The following is a 20200-nucleotide window of genomic DNA, read 5'->3' as shown; positions in this document are numbered from 1 at the left end:
TTTAATGGAACTTCCTTGAGGGACTTTGTTGTCAAGGATGCCCAAACTTCTTTAGGTGACATGCAAATGGGCCTACATAGTTCACACACTACTAATTCTACCTTAGTTCGTTCATCAAGGAAGATAATCAATAAAGCCACACATCATTTAGTCAAGGAACGATGCAACTACAATCACAAGGTAAAGCCTCATACAGTTGAGGTGGGTGACTTAGTGCTAAGAGAGAATCCTAAGAATCAACAGAACAAAGAAAAGAAGGGTAAGTTTGAACCAAATTGGCTTGGCCCTTACGTCATCACAACAATCTATGGGATCAAGTGCATATCAACTCAACACCAGATGAAGAATCTTTGGAGGATCCTATCAACAACATGCACCTTCACAGGTTTTACACATAGTTTTTCAGAGTATCTCAATGTCCAAAATACAATTTTTTTTATTAAATTGTTACTTCGTGAAAACTTGGTAAATAGGTGCTTGTGACACAAAAAAATTTGGAAAATTGAAAAAAGTAAAGAGAAAGAAATTTGTCCAGTGGTGAAAACCACTTCGGTGGCACCTTGGGCAAGTACCATGGTGAAAACTGGGTTACCGATTCCTTATGTAGAGACTTTGCTCCTCCCTCCTTCGTGATTCAATTTCATCCTTTAACTTTGCACACACTCATAGCCTATCCCTCCATAATAGAATTACCCATTCCCATCATGGCTTGTTATTGATCTACCTAAGATTGGTTAGCCACTCATAATAAACACCCCTTTCACCCTTCCCTTCCATAATAAATCAAGTCCAATCTGTAACTAGGGCAAAATCCCAAATCTAGTGATGGAAGTGGTACCCTGAGCATTGCATATTTTGAGGAGCATCGTCTTTTCATTCCTCCTTCTTTTCATGCACAATCTACAATAAAAGGTCATTCGCATCGTCGATCCACAATAAAAAAAATTTCTTCTTCGCAATAAAGGTATCAGTTTCATGGTTTCAGCTAGTTTTAGATGAGACACAATCAGCAGTGGGCTTTCAACAAATCAAATCTTTCAGCAGACTTGGGCAATTCCACGATTTTTCAACATTATCTATCCTTTATCAGGAAAACAACATTGTGACCAAATCAAACATGTCAACATATGTGGCAAGAAACACAAATAACTTGAGGATTTCATTGAATGTTGGTGTCAAGTCTTGGTTTTCTTTTGATTTTATCTTTTGGTGACATGTCTTTTAGCTTTTCCAGGATGTCTCTGACTAGAGATTCTATCTCCAGGATGTATTTGACTAGAAAGGAGAGGATGGGGTATGTTCACCTATTTTGCTGTTTGTGGATTGTCTCTTAGTAATGCTATGACTCGTCCAAAGATATAAGGATGCTATGAGTCTAGTATGAATTGGGGCATTCCTTGTTTGCGACTGTCTGATCTCCATGCAAATGGGTACAATGACTTTCTTGGTCGAACCTATACCTAGATTGTCATAACCTATTTTCCATAATAAAGCTCAATGATGACAATAGCACAAGAATCTCTTTCACTTCCATATCTTCTACCTTCCATACTCCTTTCTTTTGTTTGTCCTCTGCTTTCCCTTCTTGAGTCCATGTAGCCTGCTATTATAAGACTGAGTATAATGACACACCAAAAAGATCTACATTTCATATAGCTTTCACCTGCATCATTACATGTTAGCACATTATACACATGCATATAGATATCATGATAGCATCACATCCTGCACACACCACTGATTAGCATCTAATATAAGCATTTGCATTCTCATATAAAACATAAAATGACAAACATATACATCATGCATCTCATCATGTAAATTGTAAAGCGGAAAATCGCGATCGAACCCTAGTTGCTCTCCCCTCTTCCAACTCCGAGGAGAGAGAAGGGAGATTCACTAGGGTTGATGGTTTTCACTTAGGGGAGAGACTTTACATTCAAAAGAGGGGTTGAAACTCACAAGATCCAATCCCACACAATGCAAGATTGGATGCTAAATGAGTTTCAAGGGTTATGACAGCAAGGCTACCCTCTTTTGTAAAGAATGTGCATAGAAGAATTAAGCTAGGAATGCATAGAAAGTGACAAAGATTCACTTATAAACTGAGATAGGAATATAGTATGAAGTTGCACACCTGGAATTAGCAGTAAAATGTCGATATGGCGCTGTCCTACAAATTTGAGCAAAAGTTGTCGGGACGATGGCGCCCGGTGCCACAGTCCTCCGAAAAATCCGTGAAACGAAGGGGGATCTGTTCGTCTCTGCACAAGGATTCCAGATCTTCAATTTCAGCCGCGTACCTGCAACCTACACACAGAAAAGCGAAGACGATTGGGGGGTTAGGGATTAGGGGTTTGCCTTTAGGTCAAACCCTGGTTTTGGAATTAACCAAGAAATGAGCAAGAGCTGTAAATGTAAATGACTGTAAAACAAGTACTAATACCTTGTTCTAAGGATGTTTGTATCCTTATGTGCGAAGGTTTAGATGTTGTTGTTTGTTGTATGTTTGTATGTAGTATGTAGCATGTAGTATGTGATCTCCTCTTCAATGGTTGAATCCTTGTCTTGAATGCAACACTTAGCCTTGAATGGAGACTTGAAATGATCAATTGCTTGAATGCTTGAATGCTTGAATGCTTGAGTATAGTTTCCACGCTTTTTCCATCATCTCGAATGAAAGAGGAAAATGTAGTTTATATACTTGTCAATTAGGGCTGATAGACTGATTTTCCCGACCTTAGGCCGACCAGGAAAGATAATTTTCCAATTTGCAAACATAAAGACCCGAAGTCCAAAAAAAGACCGGGCCCAAAATAGGACCCAGGGACCAGGGCGCTGGGTGCCATGGTCCTGGGGGACCAGGGCGCTGGGTGCCCTGGTCCTGAAGGACCAGGGCGCTGGGCGCTCTGGTCCCACCTCCCGGAACAGCAGGGTGCAAGGAGGTTCAGGCCAGGGTGCTTGAAAAATGCAGTTTTTGGTGTCATAATCAGGTTTCGGGGTCTCCATTCAGGTTGCGTGTTGCGTCGCCATCGTGAAGACCGAAATGCGGTTGAAATTGCTAGTGTCGCAATTTTAGGACGCTACATTTAGCCCCCACTTTAGCGGGAGTATGTATGCTCATACTTCCAGTAAAGTACAAGGAAACAACATTGAAAGACTTTCACCACGTCAAGGAGGCAAGACACACCAAGCCCCCAGTGGACTAAGGATCTTACGACTTCGATTGACAAAGTAAAAGGGAAGATCACGAGGGAGAACCATGACTGTCAGTAGTAAGGTTCCCTCACTATGAGTCATGCAAGAAAGATATCAAAAATTTTCAAGGCAAGGCTAAATTTGCCAAGAAATTCTCAAGTATCTTGAAAAGATATGAACGGGATGTATGCCCCCTACGTTAAAGTGATCGCACACGCCTCACCGGCGGTGATTGCTTTAAGGTAGTGATACATATAAGAAAATGAAAAAGAGAAAGGAACACGTTATCGCAAGGATTTAGCCCCCAAGTGTGAGATAAGCCCAAGGATAATAGACACAAAACACAAAGCACAAGGTGACTTCGCTTTCCTTGGGGTCAGTATGCTGTATGATAATTCATGTATATATATCATATGTATGTATGCATAATTGTTCTTCATTCCCCAATCAAGGAAGGTCACCTAGAAGAAGGGAACACATGTGTCTTTTGAGTCAACATGAGAGAGATCGAGAGATCTCAATGCTTTGCATCGTCCTCAAGTAGACAACACTAAGGACAACAAATAGAAGAATGAGAATAACATATAGAAGAAGTAACACAAGAGAGGAGGAGAGAATCTGCTATGCTAATGTATCTAGTCTAGCACGTCATCTACCCCCCGATCTTGCTGATCAATGTTTCGGGAAGGCAGGGAACACGCTAGAGGAGGAACATTCAACACAGCAAATGGAGCTATCACAAGATCCAAACAAGGGCTATGTTCATATCCCAAGCCGCAGTGTTCTTGTCTAGGAGCTAGGATAAGTGCTTTAGAAAATTCATTAGATAAATGGTTATTAATATCAACAAGTTCATATTCACTATCAGAAGTAAGAGAAGTAACATTTTCATCTATATCATCATCAAGATTTATAAAAATAGGGTCTTTAATTCACACAGGATCAAGACCATCATGCATCTTATGTTTTGGAGATTTTGGAGAAAATGGAATAATGCTTGTTGAAGGTGTTTTTGGAAATTGCAAAGTTTGAGCTCTAAGACGACGCTTTCGTCGGCGTTCACGTGCAGAACGATTTCGTCTAGTCTTAGTAGGAAGTGAAGAAGATTGAGGAGGAGGAATGTTCTCAGCCTTATCACTTGGGTGTTTAGGTTGTGGTCTCTTAGGCTGAATAATAGGAGAAGAAGAAGGTCTCTTCTCTCTATAAAAAGAAGGAGGAGGAACTGCTCCATATAAGGGAGGAATATTTGGTTTAGGAAGGAGACCAAGTCCATCATGATGAGGAGGGATAGGTCTACTTTTAGGAAGTTTATTAGATATAGACATAGTCACATCCATAGGGATGGGTTGGGAATCTTCTTGAGGAAAGACATTAGTTTTATCTTTCAAAGGAAGAACTTCCTTCTCAAGAATGATAGGAATGTCAAGTTTGGGTGTTCTAGGTTCACTTAGAGATAGCATCATATCTGTTTTCCACTTTTGATAAGATTTAAAAAGATGATCACTTCGCGGAGGAAGAGATTGGAATTGTTTAGGCCAAAAGTAATCAATAGGAACGCTAGAAGTTCTTTCAGCTGGTTTAAAGAGACTATGATTGACAGTAACAACTTCACCATTATGGGGAAATTTCAAACACTTATGTATAGGAGAAGCAATAGCTTTCATGGAAGATAGCCAAGGATAGCCAAGCTTCACACGAAATTGTTCGGATGAAGGAATAATAGCAAAGTTCACATCAAGGGATTTGTTATGGACCTCAATAGGCAATGTAATAGAACCAATTGCAGGAGAAGAAAATGCATCAAATAGTTTCACAATCACATCTGTTTTGTCATAGATCACTTGATTCAATTGCAAAGTAAAAAGAAATTCTTCAGTAATAACATTAACCATGCACGAAGGATCAATAAGCACTCCACGGCAAGGTGTATTCTTGACTTTTGCAACTATGTATAAAGGACCATGAGGTGCCCTAATGGTTTCACTGGAATCAAATGTGATGGAAGGTTCTTTAGGGTTTTCTTGTTGCTCTACAAAGTTAATCACATTTGGAGTCATAGACACAAGACCATCAGATGAGAGAGAGGAATCATTAGCCTCAATCGCATTAGAGGTATGAGAAGGTAATGGATCAGTGAAAATCTGAAGATTTTGGTTAGGAGGAGCTACAGATGTATTGCCTTTATCATTCACTCCAGAAACAGAAATAGTATTATTATCAATCAAATCTTGAATTTTACCCTTTAAAGAAAAACATTTTTCAGTATCATGCCCAGGCTGACGATGAAATTGACAAAAGGCTTTGTTATCAAAATAAGGTGAAGTAATCTTTGCAGGATCAATTTGCCTTATAGTAGGAAGAGTAAGCACATTTTGTTCCAATAACTTATTCATAATACTATGTAATGATTCATTCAAAGGAGTATACTTTCTTTCTTTCTTGAAAAATTTAGAAATAGGAGGCACACCTGATGCTGCATTCACATTGTTGTTGATGATGTTTTCATTGATTTTAATGGAATCTCTGTTCGGTTTAAACTTCCCAAATGGTTGTTGACTGCTATCACCCTTATCACTCGGAGCCATAGGATGTGATTGTTCCATTTGACTCACAGTCAGTTGATAATTGTGAAGAGTTGCACACAACTGTTGGAAAGAAGTAAACTCAGAAAATAGAAGTTTGTCTCGAATATCTTTTTGTAAATTAGAAATAAAGATTCTTTGAATATCATTGTCAGGCACTGGAAAAGAAATTTGAGCATACAAATGCTTATATCTACCAATGAAATCAGTCACTTTTTCTTTAACACCTTGTTTACAATGCATTAAATCAATCAAAGTAACTTTAGGACTTATATTGTTTTGAAATTGTTGAATGAAAGCATTTGCAAGTTGTTCGAAAGAAGTAATAGAATAAGAAGGCAACGAGCAATACCATTGTAGGGCTTTGTCTCTTAATGTTCTAGTGAATAGTTTTGCAAGCAACCTTGGGTCATAAGCAAAATTAGTACAAATTGTTTGAAAAGTCTTAACATGTGTTAGAGGATCACCTTTACCATTATAAAGCTCCAAATGCGGGATTTCAACATGTTTAGGGGGAATAGCTCGAACAATGTCAAGAGAAAGTGGGCTCGCAACATCAAATGTGGGCACACTAAACTTAGATTGAGTCATAGAGGCAATTTGTTGCTGTAAAGAAGAGACAGTTTGTGCAAGATTGTTAATGGTCGCTTCAGTCGAAGAGTTCATATTAGACGTGTTAGATTGAGATGGAGGTGTTATGTTATTGAAAGAAGGTAAAGAGTAAGGTGGTGGGACTCTATGATAATTAGTCATAGGAGATGATTGGACAGGAGGAACACTACAAGGAGGAATGGAATGATTGAATGAATTGCCCCCTTGCGTCATGTTCATTTGTGGAGATGTAATAGGAACACTCATTGAAGGAGTGAATGAAGAAGTTGGATTGAATGAAGGAAGAGGGTTAATTGAAGAGGAAGGATTGCCCCCATGACTGGTGATCATAGGAGGAATGTCTTGTGTAGAAGTAGCCATTATGTTTGATGTAAAGGTAGGTATGCTAGCAATAGAAGTCATCAAAGGAATAGAATGATTGACTTGAGTAGGAGGTTGTGTATAACCCAAATTTTCAGCACAACTCTTCATAGGCATCACATTCGAATCCACAATGTGTGCAATACCACGCAAAATATCAATTCCATTCTTATCACTTTGAAGCATACATTTTAGACCCTCAATTAAAGGAAGAGCTTGACTATCGGGGTATTCTTGAGACATCCATTGTCGAAAATCGTCAAATTGGTTATCCAATTTCGAAAGTTGTTCTTCAGAAACCTCATGGAGAGCTTCTTCATCATTAGGAGGATTAGAGGAATTACCCATGTCCTCGTTAAAAAGGCTATTCAAATTAGGTTCCATCTCCTCGGTAATTAAACCTTGGAAAGACTTAATTCTACGGCTTCGTCTAACGGGAATAGTGTAAGTAGGGCTTATTGTTGTAAAACTCATGCACTAGAAAGAGAGAGAAGATTTTAAATTTAGAGGTAGCAATTTTCAATAAAATTAGCCAATCTTCTGGATTTAAGCTGTTAAATGCAATCACGACAGTCTCCCGAAATTTCGGAAAAAATGTCCGGGACCGTGGCGCTCGGAGTGCAACACGGTCCTTGCAACTTTTTTCGAAATTTGCAGGGATGAAAGATATGATGATTTTAAAGCTAATCTGAAAAAATTGAGTGATTTTACGATCTGTAGATAGGCCAAATTAAAGTTGCAATCTCGAGATTGAACCCTACCCAGATTGTCGAAAAATGCAAAAATTTGAATTTTGAAAAAGAGAGGGGAACTAAAATTTTGAATTTTATGATTTTAGAGGGAATGTCAAAAGCAATGCAAGTTTTGAAATTCAAAAGTTGACTCAATTTCATGCAAAATTCAATTTTGAAAGCGGAAATTAAAGTTGTTGTAATTAAGCACTTAATTTCAAAAGTCACAAATTGTAAGAATTTGAATAAATCACTGAAATTTCAAATGAATGCAAACACACTTTTCAGATTTAGGACAGTAAGAACACAATTTTGACACAAAATTTTAGTTTCAATGATTTTTGAATGATTAGAAGCGTTAATCCAAGCAATCCCTAGACCAACTTTGACTGTAATTTTGAAGGTGTTAAAATTGATAAAATCAGCCAAAATTCTGGATTTTAGCAGAAAAATATAGTAAGATCTAGCTCCTGAAATTTCGGAAAAAATGTCGGGGACGATGGCGCTCGGAGTGCACACGGTCCTCACAACTTTTTTCCAAATTTTCAGGGATGAAAGATATTGTGATTTTATTGCGGAATCCAAAGTTACAGCTGATTTGGAGATGTTTTGATCAGTGAAATTGTCAGTCAAAGGTTGAATCAAGAGGGTTTCAAAAATTAGGGTTTTGACACTTAACCACTTAATTTTCAAAATTAAAGCACAAATATGAATTGATAATTTGTAATAGAAGGGCAGATCTGAAACAAGCATTAACATCTAGACATTTCACAAGCTTAATTACTAAAAAGAAAATTTAGGGTTTTTATGCAATTAACCTCTAAAATTTTGTAAAAGATCAAACATGGAAATGTAATCAAGGAATCCAATTTCAGATCTAATCATGAATAATCAGAAAGGATGTTCACGTCGGGTTCACCAAAATGTAAAGCGGAAAATCGCGATCGAACCCTAGTTGCTCTCCCCTCTTCCAACTCCGAGGAGAGAGAAGGGAGATTCACTAGGGTTGATGGTTTTCACTTAGGGGAGAGACTTTACATTCAAAAGAGGGGTTGAAACTCACAAGATCCAATCCCACACAATGCAAGATTGGATGCTAAATGAGTTTCAAGGGTTATGACAGCAAGGCTACCCTCTTTTGTAAAGAATGTGCATAGAAGAATTAAGCTAGGAATGCATAGAAAGTGACAAAGATTCGCTTATAAACTGAGATAGGAATACAGTATGAAGCTGCGGACCTGGAATTAGCAGTAAAATGTCGATACAGCGCTGTCCTACAAATTTGAGCAAAAGTTGTCGGGACGATGGCGCCCGGCGCCACAGTCCTCCGAAAAATCCGCGAAACGAAGGGGGATCTGTTCGTCTCTGCACAAGGATTCCAGATCTTCAATTTCAGCCACGTACCTGCAACCTACACACAGAAAAGCGAAGACAATTGGGGGGTTAGGGATTAGGGGTTTGCCTTTAGGTCAAACCCCGGTTTTGGAATTAACCAAGAAATGAGCAAGAGCTGTAAATGTAAATGACTGTAAAACAAGTACTAATACCTTGTTCTAAGGATGTTTGTATCCTTATGTGCGAAGGTTTAGATGTTGTTGTTTGTTGTATGTTTGTATGTAGTATGTAGCATGTAGTATGTGATCTCCTCTTCAATGGTTGAATCCTTGTCTTGAATGCAACACTTAGCCTTGAATGGAGACTTGAAATGATCAATTGCTTGAATGCTTGAATGCTTGAATGCTTGAGTATAGTTTCCACGCTTTTTCCATCATCTCAAATGAAAGAGGAAAATGTAGTTTATATACTTGTCAATTAGGGCTGATAGACTGATTTTCCCGACCTTAGGCCGACCAGGAAAGATAATTTTCCAATTTGCAAACATAAAGACCCGAAGTCCAAAAAAAGACCGGGCCCAAAATAGGACCCAGGGACCAGGGCTAGGCGCCATGGTCCTGGGGGACCAGGGCGCTGGGTGCCCTGGTCCTGAAGGACCAGGGCGCTGGGCGCTCTGGTCCCACCTCCCGGGACAGCAGGGTGCAAGGAGGTTCAGGCCAGGGTGCTTGAAAAATGCAGTTTTTGGTGTCATAATCAGGTTTCGGGGTCTCCATTCAGGTTGCGTGTTGCGTCGCCATCGTGAAGACCGAAATGCGGTCGAAATTGCAAGTGTCGCAATTTTAGGATGCTACATAAATAAATCATAAGCATACATCCATTTGTATTTTACATTTGCATCATGCATATCATACATATAAATCTAGAAAAAAACAAAAATATATTGCATTTATTCATGTACATATTTGCATCCATATCGTAATCATCATAAGCATCATAACAACACATGCATCATAACATAAACTGCATAATCATATAAAATCATCACATCTCATAATCATAAAGCATATAGAAACATCACATAAGAACACATGCATATAATCGCCGCAAAGGATACATCATCTCATATATATATCAAAAATATCAGTGTCGTGATACAATGATGTCAAAATCTCATATGGCTACAAAATCACCCGAAGGTGTCTATATCATCATACAAAATTGATACAAAATGAATCCAAGAGAGCTATGATGAACTCCCTCCCTCAGAGCTAGTAGGCCTCAAAGGAATCTGAGCACTCGAAGTCCCCACCCCTGGATCATTTTGTCAGCTCCCTCTTGCAGATGTAGTGGTACCTATGTCTATCTCATGGTGCTGCTCATTTGGCTTATCCTATATTCAACTTAGCAAACCTACCTGTTCTAGGACACTTGTTGAGTGAGTCCTCTCAACAACTTATCCAATTGGCAACGTATGTTTATCATAGAATTGTCAATTTTAGCCTTGTTTCCAGTTTGTCTTCTCTAGAGCACCTGTTTGAGTGAATCCTCTCAGTAGCTTATCCAATTGACAGCGTATGTTCATCACATAACTATCAATTTTGGCCTTTTAAGACATAGACATGATTTTGTTGATTCTTCTTGAGTCAGTCTTTTTCCCGCATGACCTTGTCACCCTATTCTGTTAGTCTTTCTAGCATTTCTTTTTTATCAAGAAATTGTCTGCACCTTTTCCATCCAATCTCTCGAGGGGGCATATCATTCCCATCTTGGGGCAACTTTGTATCAGTTTATCTTATCTTCTTTGAGCCAACGCGACAAGCTGCATTGTCTCAAAGAGGGGCAAAATGTAGATACCTAAAATTGTCCTCTTTAATTAAATAAGTATTTTTATTTATTTAATTATTCTATCCTAAGTCTTCTATTAATTAAATTAATCTTTATTTATTTAATTAATTCATTTAGCCTATTCTAGCCCTTTTCTCATTTAAATAAATTTATTTATTTATTTAAATTATCTTTCTCCTAAATTAAATAAATATCTTTATTTATTTAATTGGCCCCACTTCTTCTATTAATTAAATAAATCTTTATTTATTTAATTAATTCATTTAGCTTTTTGCTTTGACACATGTCACTTATCTCTTAATTGCCCTCTACCTACCCCTTTCATTACTTTATTATTTCTTCTACTTACCTTTTTAATCCTAGCTGACCATTTATTCTTTTCACCTCTTAATCTTATCCCTCCATTTTCTAAAGCATCTTTTATATAAGAGGATACTTTCATCATTATCAACCCTAATCAATGCGTCTGCCTTATGCAATCAAGCCTTCTTGCGATTAAGCGACTTCAACCACAATCTGTCTTTGTTGAGCTCTTGTGCATATCAAAATCTGAGAGCAAATATATCAAACAAGATCAATGGAGATAGGAGACAATGGAGATTGAAACCCTACTTGGCATGTGAATGGTATTATTGTTCAATTTGGTGTATGGTGAATGTTTGGTTGTATAACTAAAGGTTTATTACGGTTGGATCTTTATGTTTTTACAATAGTTTATCATCATCATTTTTCACCATATACACTTTGTAAAGGGGAAACACTTAATTTATATGCACCTCTTCATGACAAACTTGGGTGCTCAAAACACAAGGGGTTGAGCCCTTATGTAATCATTTATTTGCAAATTAAATCCTTTAACATAGGTCTACCCACAATATAAAAATATGATATATTTATTTAAATTTTTAGGTCATAAAATTAGGTGCCAAAAATAAGGAAGGTAGCTTTAAATGGGTCGGCCAAAAGAGATATTTTAGTTAATTTTCAACAATTCAAAAAGCAGTTGGCCATGCCACAAGCTTTCTTAGATAAAAATGATGACAATAATTTTCCAACAATGCTCACATAAAAGCTAAGGAGAGTGTAACATTCCTATTTGCTTATCATATGATGGAGATGAGGTTTTGTCTACTTCTATCACATCTTTGTTGGTGAGATCTTAGATGTAGTTTTTTAATTTCATACACCTATTAGTGGCGTGACCTTTCATCTTTTGGTACTTGCACTACTCATTTTCCTTATGAGTGAAAGTTCCAAATTGTGTCACATTTTTATAAAAGAAATAACTAAAATAAATATAATTTTTCAACTTGGACTTCTTGAGAGTGGCATCTGTGTTTTAGATTTTACAATGATATAAACAAATGAAATGTAACACTCTTAATGTTGTTTATGTAACTTATAATTTAAAAAAAAAATTAATTGCATATAAGAGAATAATTTTAATTGTTGGAAAAAAATAAAAAGTAAGGTTGATAGGACATCACAAAAAATATAACATATTTAATTATTTATCTTTGATTTTTTCCTGATAACAAACACAAATTGACTTAATTAATTAAGTAAATTCAATTTATTTAACAAATCTGCAATGAAGGTGATAAAGAATAACTTGGAGTGGATATGAAGTGTCTACATCCACAATTATATAAAAGGAGATATGTGTAAATAGAATATATATAGTTTTAAACATAAAAATAATGCCCACACAATTATAACAAAGCATATACGCTCGAAAAACCCTTTGAGAAAAATCTTAGCCTCCACGTCTCCAACCAATTGTATTGTCAACAACCTAAAAAAGGTTATAATATAAGTCTAGGCTCAATCCTCTATAAAAGATTATAATGACATACAAATCTAGATATATTTCAACAACATAATACAAAATTATATTATGGAATCCACATCTCAAGCACCCAACAAATAAGAGAAGCAATACATGAAATCATCAAATGGTAATTAGTAAACCATGAAATAAAACCACCCAAAATGTGGTGCTCAAATATCTTGTCAAAATCTAATGCCCAAATTGCAAGATGAGTCTGTAGGGCAAAGTAACACATTTCTTATATACTTATCATAAGCTTGTCATAATCCACTCACTAATTTCGGTGCTCCATTTTGGCTCTAGTCAAAGATGCCTTATGATGTATAATAACATGCATCATAAATTGGTCAACAAATGTAACTCCTTTTTACAAATCTCTTATGCACCATAGATGTTCTTACATTTCTAATGTGAGACCATAACTTTTGATTTAGGAAATCGATTGAACCCACTTTTTAAAAAAATTGAAGGTTTTAGAAAGGTCTATGTCATTGTAACACTCTTAGTTTGGTCTTCAACATTTTTTAGAGCTCAAGTCAACCTTTATAGCTCTTAAATTATATTTTTGTGTTCAAAAGCTAAAAAGTTATATTTTCTCTTCAATTCTATGTGTGTTATCATAATTATAGCATGATGTCCTATAGGATAAGATCATGATAATTATGCCTTTTCATGTTGTTATAATACATGCTAAACTTTGTTGTTTGAATGTCTTTGTTAATATTTCCATATCAAGTGTTTGCATTAATTGTAATACATTACTATTGTATCAGAGTGGATTGTGATAATAAACAAGCATAATTATTAATCAAAATGACTTCTTACACAATGTATCAATTGTTTTGAAGTAATTATAGTGTTACTCTAATATACATACTTAAAAGAGAATTATGAATTTGCCATTCTTAAGCTCAACACTAATTTGGATCACTCTTCAAAGTCTTTGAAAATGATCATCCATGTTAATAAATTTTAATTTGTCTTTAATTTTTTTATAAATCAATAAAAAATTCTTAAATTAATGCGTGAAATTAATTTGATCAGATTTGCACAATCCATAACTGTATCATTTAGTCGATTCTGGATTCGATTCTGTGAATTTTTTCGCATCAACGTTTTGGATCACACTTCATGATCCACCATTAGGATGATGTGTGAATTTCTTACAAATTAGTAAAATTACTTAAATATGCTAGCAAATCATTGCCAAACACATATTTATAACTCTACACCAAATGAGACTTAAAAATATAAATGTATAGTCAATATTTTGTACAATCAATACAAATTTCTTAAATCTACAACCGTAAAATTCTTAGAAATATGTAAAAATATCTAAAGATACTATCAAATCACTATCAAACACATATTTATAACTCTAAATGAAATGACTTTGTCATAAATATAAATGTATAATCAATACACATTAAATTGTAAATATTTGTACACAAAATAACCTTGTGAGAGGTCCACAACCTTAAAGTCAAATGCTTGGCCACTAAAGTTATAAATATTTGTATATATGAACTATATGGTAAGACCAAAAGTACTTTGACTATTGAATAGCTCTCCTATCATAGAATACTTACATATGAACTATTTAGTAACACCAAAAGTACTATGACTAACTATTAGAAAGTTCTCCTAGGATCATAAAGACATGCAATTGAAAAAAACAAGTTCTACATTTTTATGGTATAGTTAATTCATGGAGGAGACAAGGAAAGATGTATAGAAAGTGAGACTAATTTTCCGAATTATTTGGCTTTGTCATATCTCCATGACAAAACAACCGTCAATTTCCTTCTTTATTTATCAAACGTACAAAAAAGATTTTTAACAGAGCAAAGCAATCTTGGGCCTCTCTCCATGTAAGCCACACGAACCCTGCAAAAAATCCGACGGACTGCCCAAAATTAAATCAATGGCAGACAAATCCTCCACGTGTGCCTCCCTATCGTCACACTGACCGTTCATTCTGTAGCAATCGAACGGATAAAACCATAGGCCCGATACCAAGGGGGAAAACCCCAACCAAGTGTTATAATATCTGCAAGCTCGGATTTGTATGTATGCACGATTAGCAGAAGCCCTTGAACATATTGATACATAGATCGCGATTGACTACGATAATTCCAAGGTCGTGGTGCTCTTTACGCGTAATTTATTTTATCTCAATTTGTCACCAGACAGAAAAAAGTAGGCATAGTCTGAGAATCAATATACAGAGGTTTATCAGATTCTTTGTGTGATTAGGCTTTTGCAGGGGTGCTTTTTTAATATTCGAAAATGGTTCTGGAATGCGGAGGAAATGTCCTTTGCGAGGTGGATCCTAAAGTAGAGTCGTCCTCTCTTGCTTCCAAGGCAGGGGCCGCTAGGGATTATGCTGCGAAGAAGAAAAAGGTATACCCATTTCATTTGTCCAGACACCCACTTCAATTTCACAGATACCCACTTTTTGAAAAATTGAAAAGAGTTGTTGCCTACACGATTTCTGTTCTGTTCTCATGAGGAATCCTACAACTGTATATTATTTTTTGTAGAAAAAACGTATGACCACTTATACCCATTTTGAAAAGAAAGAAATAATTTGTCGGAATTTTCAAGAATACTGATGATTGATGAAGCAAAAATCCAGTTTTGATGTGATTTGTAACTTGTTCTTATCATCAAGAGTATACCGACTTGACTCCGCCGATACCCATTTTATAAAATCCAGAAAATGTGGCCTGAGTTATTGTGACCCTTGCTGTCGACAAAACAAAAAGCAGAATTTTAACTTTGATTTGAGTAGGAACCTGGTAGTTTTATCAAAGGCAAACCCAGTTTTCTCATCGAGATAACCATTTCATAGATAAGCTCAGACTGCATTGCGTTTTCGGTAACAGTAATTATTGATGAGCCAAAATCCAACATTTCAGGTTTAATTGGATATCAAAGTTCGTAATTTTGTCAATTCACATGGAAAGAGGCATACCCACTTCCCTCTTCCACACACCCATTTCTTAAATTGTAAAAACAAACAGATATGCCTAATTTTTAAGAATGCAAGGTAAAATTCCAGCCTTGTTTTGTGAAAGAATTTTATAGTTTAATCATCTCAGATAAACAGCATTTTCCGGAGTTTATAAGAACCCAAAAAAATTTCAGCGTTTTATTTCTTAGGAATTTCATAGTTTTATCAGTCCAGGTAGAGGGCATTGTTTCCCGATTTTAATTCTGCCTTTTTTTTTTGACTTTGATAAGGAATTTTACAGTTTTTATCAGTTCAAACACATAGCATTTCGGCTTTGAATGGAGTTGTTTTCTTGTGATTTTTAGGTGAACAGGCGAGCCAAGTTGAAGCAATGCAAACTGGATGCGCGCCGCGAGCAATGGCTGTCTCTAGGTATGCATAGTGAATGAAGGTTCACTGTTTTATTAGTGTTTGTCAGATTGGTGGCGAACATGAATTTAGAACGAGGGCTCTGTATGTTTAGTCAAGTTAGAAAAAAGGGGAAAATAGTTTTTTAAATTTGGCCATTTGAAATTGGTGCAGGCAAGAATAAGATAACTTGGCAGCACCAACAGCAGCAGCAGCACAATGAAAACGGCGAGAGTAGCAAAGACAGCGGTGCCACTAATTCTATTAGTACTAATTCCGGGGAAGGAAACAATGGCGGTACTCAAACAGAGCAAGTAGAAATACTTCGAAGAAGTTTTTCGGACATAGATTCCAGAAGCTCAAAGGCTTCAATTGAAGAAGAGGAATATGACAATGAGGGTTGCAGCTCAGAAGATAATAATAACAAAAGTCAAGCTCCTGATAGCAGCCAAGAAGATGATGAAGAGGAGGATGATGGTAGTTCGGATGTCGAAGATGACTGGGAGGCTGCTGCGGATGCTCTAAATATAGGGCAGCCTGTGCCAAAACCTGTTAAGGAAGAAATCCAATCTATTTCTGATAATGCCTCTGATGACAATAAATCCAAATTCTCTATCGAGGATGGGATTCTAAAACCTGAGTATAAGATCAAGTCCACAAGTGCTGGAAACAAATCTCTCCGTAGTGTTAGTGGCAGGGCTTGGAGGCCCGATGACGCTTCTCGTCCTAATACATTGCCAAAGCTTACCAAGCTTCACAGTTTCCCATCACAGTCCTGCCGTCCCTTGTGTTGGGGCAGTACATGGAGTGGTAATCAACATAATGCCTCTTCTTCATCAGTTCCAGTGCCACTGTCTTGCCCTATTTGCTATGAGGATTTGGATGTTACAGACTTCAATTTTGTTCCCTGTAATTGTGGTTTCCGTCTCTGCTTGTTCTGCCACAAGAGGATCCTTGAGCAAGATGGGCGGTGTCCGGGATGCAGGAAGCGATATAGTGTTAACGATACGAGTGCCAAAGTGGCAATTGTAAGGTTGCCTCGTTCCTGTAGCATGAGATTAAAAGTCTAGGAAAGGGCACTAGCACAGCTTTATGTCGTATTTTGTGATCATCCATCCTTTGTATAGAACTTTATTATATACTATATATATCTATACATATATAGGAAGTCATAAGAAGAGGACATGGATGTATGATTCTTTCGCTGCTTGTGAATAGAGGGGTGATGTCAGAGTCGAGAATGTTACATGTGCTGCCTAATTAATTTATTTAAATTTTGCGTCATGTTAGCTCTGTTAGTGATTTTGGGGGTTTTGCCTTCGCTGGAATTTCAGGAAGGTTTTACTGGCTCTGTTTTGTTAACTTATATGCTTTCATGTTCTGAATTTTCTGATATGATCAGGCTTAAGGAAATAAATGTCATGTTTCTTGTTTAAACTTTTTTGTTAACTGGGATGAAGGATGACATGACAAGGATTTATGGTTTAACTTTTCTATTAATTAGGATGAAGGTGGCATCACAGGTATTGGTACATGGTATACAGCAGAGTTATTGCAGAACAGCATGGTCAAAAAATGTATTTTTTCATTTTGTTCTTTTGACAAAAGTTTATAAGTTGACATTGGTTGTTATTAAAGTACAATTTTTTTAGAAAATTGTATTTTAGTTGTTATTAAAGTACAATTTTTTGTACAATTTTTTTAGAAAATTGTATTTTAGTTAAGACTTAAAAAGGGAGATCTAATGCTCAGTGGCAATGGTCTGAACCCCAAAAACAAGGGTTTTACCATTAGAAGCTATCTCTTATGGTTGTTTCTGAAACTTGGAATTAACAATTGTCAGGATTGAACAAAACAATACTGCAAGAAAATGTTTCTGCAAAACAATTGTGAAATATATAAGAACATTGATGTTTTGGATGATACTTCACGATGATAGTTTGTACACTGAATGAAATATCGTGAGGTGAATGAAGAATTTGGATTATGTACAAGAGATCCTTATAGAGCTAACTCTTACAGTTACACGAGGTTTACAGGGCACCAACCCAAAAAAGCAAGATTTATTAAATTATCAACTAATCATTCAACAAATCTTAGCCTGGTTCCCTTATAGGTTTTAGATATAACTCTCCAAGGTTGGCTTATTTTTGATCTTTCATGCCTGTTCAAATTATTGGTATATTTTTTGATTCTCAGTGATTCCACAAGGTAACGCTTAATGTATTGGTTCTCCCTTTAAATGGTCATCACTTCTATGCAAATGCGGCAGGGTGCAATTGAATGTGAATTTTATATTATAGCACATTGTTTGCCTGTGTAAAGGCTACATTGTGGCCAAAAAGATGGATTTTATCAAACTGTAAGGATCAATAGAACCTTGAGTATGGTGAGAGGCGAAGGCAAAAGACAATTTACAATCAATGAAAAAAAAGCTTATGATAAAATTGAATTGGAAATACATAATCTTAAGGCAAAGATGATGAACTCTGAATTACAAATTGGTGTGGATTGGGGTAAAGAATTTTACTATGTACTGGAGTTCTAAAGCAATGCTGTATTGGCCCTTCACAGCATTCCTTATCAGTTGACAAGTTATCTTTTCCATGTTTGTTTCCTTCCCAAGTAATTGCATTTATTCACTTAGAAAATTGTGTAGGTATATTTGCTGAATCTGTGCAGGTATCGATGGACTGTTCAAATCGTAGAAGGTCAAGATGTTATATTGGTAGTTGATAAATTACTTTTCTAATACATGATTGCCTGGAAGATGTGTATGCAAATAGTTCATGTTACACATGCCATTGCTAACATCTAAATTTGATTGGTAGGGTAACACTAGAGGGCACTTATTGCAGTTGGGAAGTAGTTAAAGAAGGGTATGCATAATCGGCCGTAGCACATAGACAAGCCACAATATTATCACAATAAAACCAATTTTTGTGAAATATTATGGTTTAATATAGGATCACACAGACACTACCAAGAAGTTATTTTTCTTTTTGTCCTTTATTCGATAGTTCTTAAAACTTAAAGTTGGGTATGACTAGGTTCCCTATTCTCTCTTTTGGATTCCAATACTTCGAAACTGTTCATGGATTGGATTCTAAATCACTTTAGAGATTTTTAGTTGTGTCTTGTGGGAACAGTCATATATGTCGTGCTTAGCTTTTTATTCGGGTTCCATTTAATAATGTAGAATGTGTACAAGGCATTGGTAGTTAACATGCATTATTATACTTACTGTAGTTTGACTCAAATTTAGGTTAAGTTGGCTAGACTTATCTCGGCTTTATTATATATGCATGCTGTAGTAGTACCGACTTTGGTCAATTGAAGCCATAATTTCTTTGCCCAAAATTAAAATGTTTGCTTAAAGGTGAAAGATATAAAGTTTTATTACAAAAGCAAGAAAATTTGACCACTTGTACAACATTAAAAATAGAAATACTTAACAGCGATACTCTCAACAGATGTGTCTCTTTTTCTGATGTTTAACTTTGTGTTTCCTTCTTTTTCTGTCCCATTAGGTGGTGATTTGACTTGCTAAGAGCTTCAATTCAGGGTTGTTGGTTGGTAGCCAAATATTTTTACATGTTAGTTGGTGGAGTTCACAATTGCAGGGGATACGATGCTTAAGAAGTTTCATCACTTTGTTGGATTTTGACATCAAGAAGAAAATTCAGCTGGTATAATTTTAATTACAATCATATTTAATTAGTTTCTTATTATGCATATTTATAATTTAAGTTTAACAAATCGATGAATGACAATTTCCATAGACCAAATGGTGGTACACTTATCACACATATTTTAAAAAAATTGTATATTTTTTTAGTCAACAAGTGGGAGACATAGATAGCCTTTTCTTTTTCTCCTGTAGGGTAGGGGGGCAGTTTTGGCTAGTTATTCTGTACTACGAATGCCACGCATCAATACACTGCGGTAGCTGTATTTAACGTTAATGTTTAGAAATCAACCGCATGTTGATTGTGGAGCTAGGTATAGCTGAAATGTGTTTTTTTGGATACTTGTGACCATCGCTTCGATAAAAGATATATGTGATGCTATATAGAGCATGATCTCTGCTGTTTATATTGTGTGGAGCCTTGCTTGCCACTGAAATCATTGATTGAATATATCCCTGGAGAGGGTTGTGGAAGGTAGGCTTGAAACGTCGGAAAAAAAGGTTTCAATATATTTATACCCTGAGAAATCTAAAAGTATTAACTTGATTCCTATCTGTCTTGTGGGAAAAATATTTGAACTTTAAAAAGCTAAAGGTCTCAGGAAGAACATTCAACTTGATTTTAGCTTTGAGTTGCAAGCTTGGCCATTATGT

General features: G+C 36.1%; 1 protein-coding gene across 1 annotated transcript; it reads left to right on the top strand.

Annotated features, from left to right (window-relative positions):
- The first annotated feature begins 14398 nt into the window (after positions 1-14398).
- Positions 14399-17142, top strand: LOC131026850 (uncharacterized). Its single transcript, XM_057956857.2, has 4 exons — positions 14399-14634; positions 14751-14897; positions 15816-15882; positions 16033-17142. The coding sequence occupies exons 2-4, from the start codon at positions 14784-14786 to the stop codon at positions 16926-16928; spliced, it is 1077 nt and encodes a 358-aa protein (XP_057812840.1). The 5' UTR covers positions 14399-14634; positions 14751-14783; the 3' UTR covers positions 16929-17142.
- Positions 17143-20200: the final 3058 nt, after the last annotated feature.

The sequence above is a fragment of the Cryptomeria japonica genome, chromosome 1, assembly GCF_030272615.1.
Source record: "Cryptomeria japonica chromosome 1, Sugi_1.0, whole genome shotgun sequence".
Taxonomy (NCBI): Eukaryota; Viridiplantae; Streptophyta; class Pinopsida; order Cupressales; family Cupressaceae; genus Cryptomeria; species Cryptomeria japonica.
This window is presented reverse-complemented; position numbering and strand designations above follow the sequence as displayed.

Bases quoted from the DNA above. Each gene is read 5' to 3' on its own strand.
- LOC131026850 (XM_057956857.2), top strand. From the start codon at position 14,784: ATGGTTCTGGAATGCGGAGGAAATGTCCTTTGCGAGGTGGATCCTAAA. The intron at 14,898-15,815 runs GTATACCCATTT...TGTGATTTTTAG, and splicing joins ATGCTGCGAAGAAGAAAAAG to GTGAACAGGCGAGCCAAGTT. The intron at 15,883-16,032 runs GTATGCATAGTG...AAATTGGTGCAG, and splicing joins CGAGCAATGGCTGTCTCTAG to GCAAGAATAAGATAACTTGG.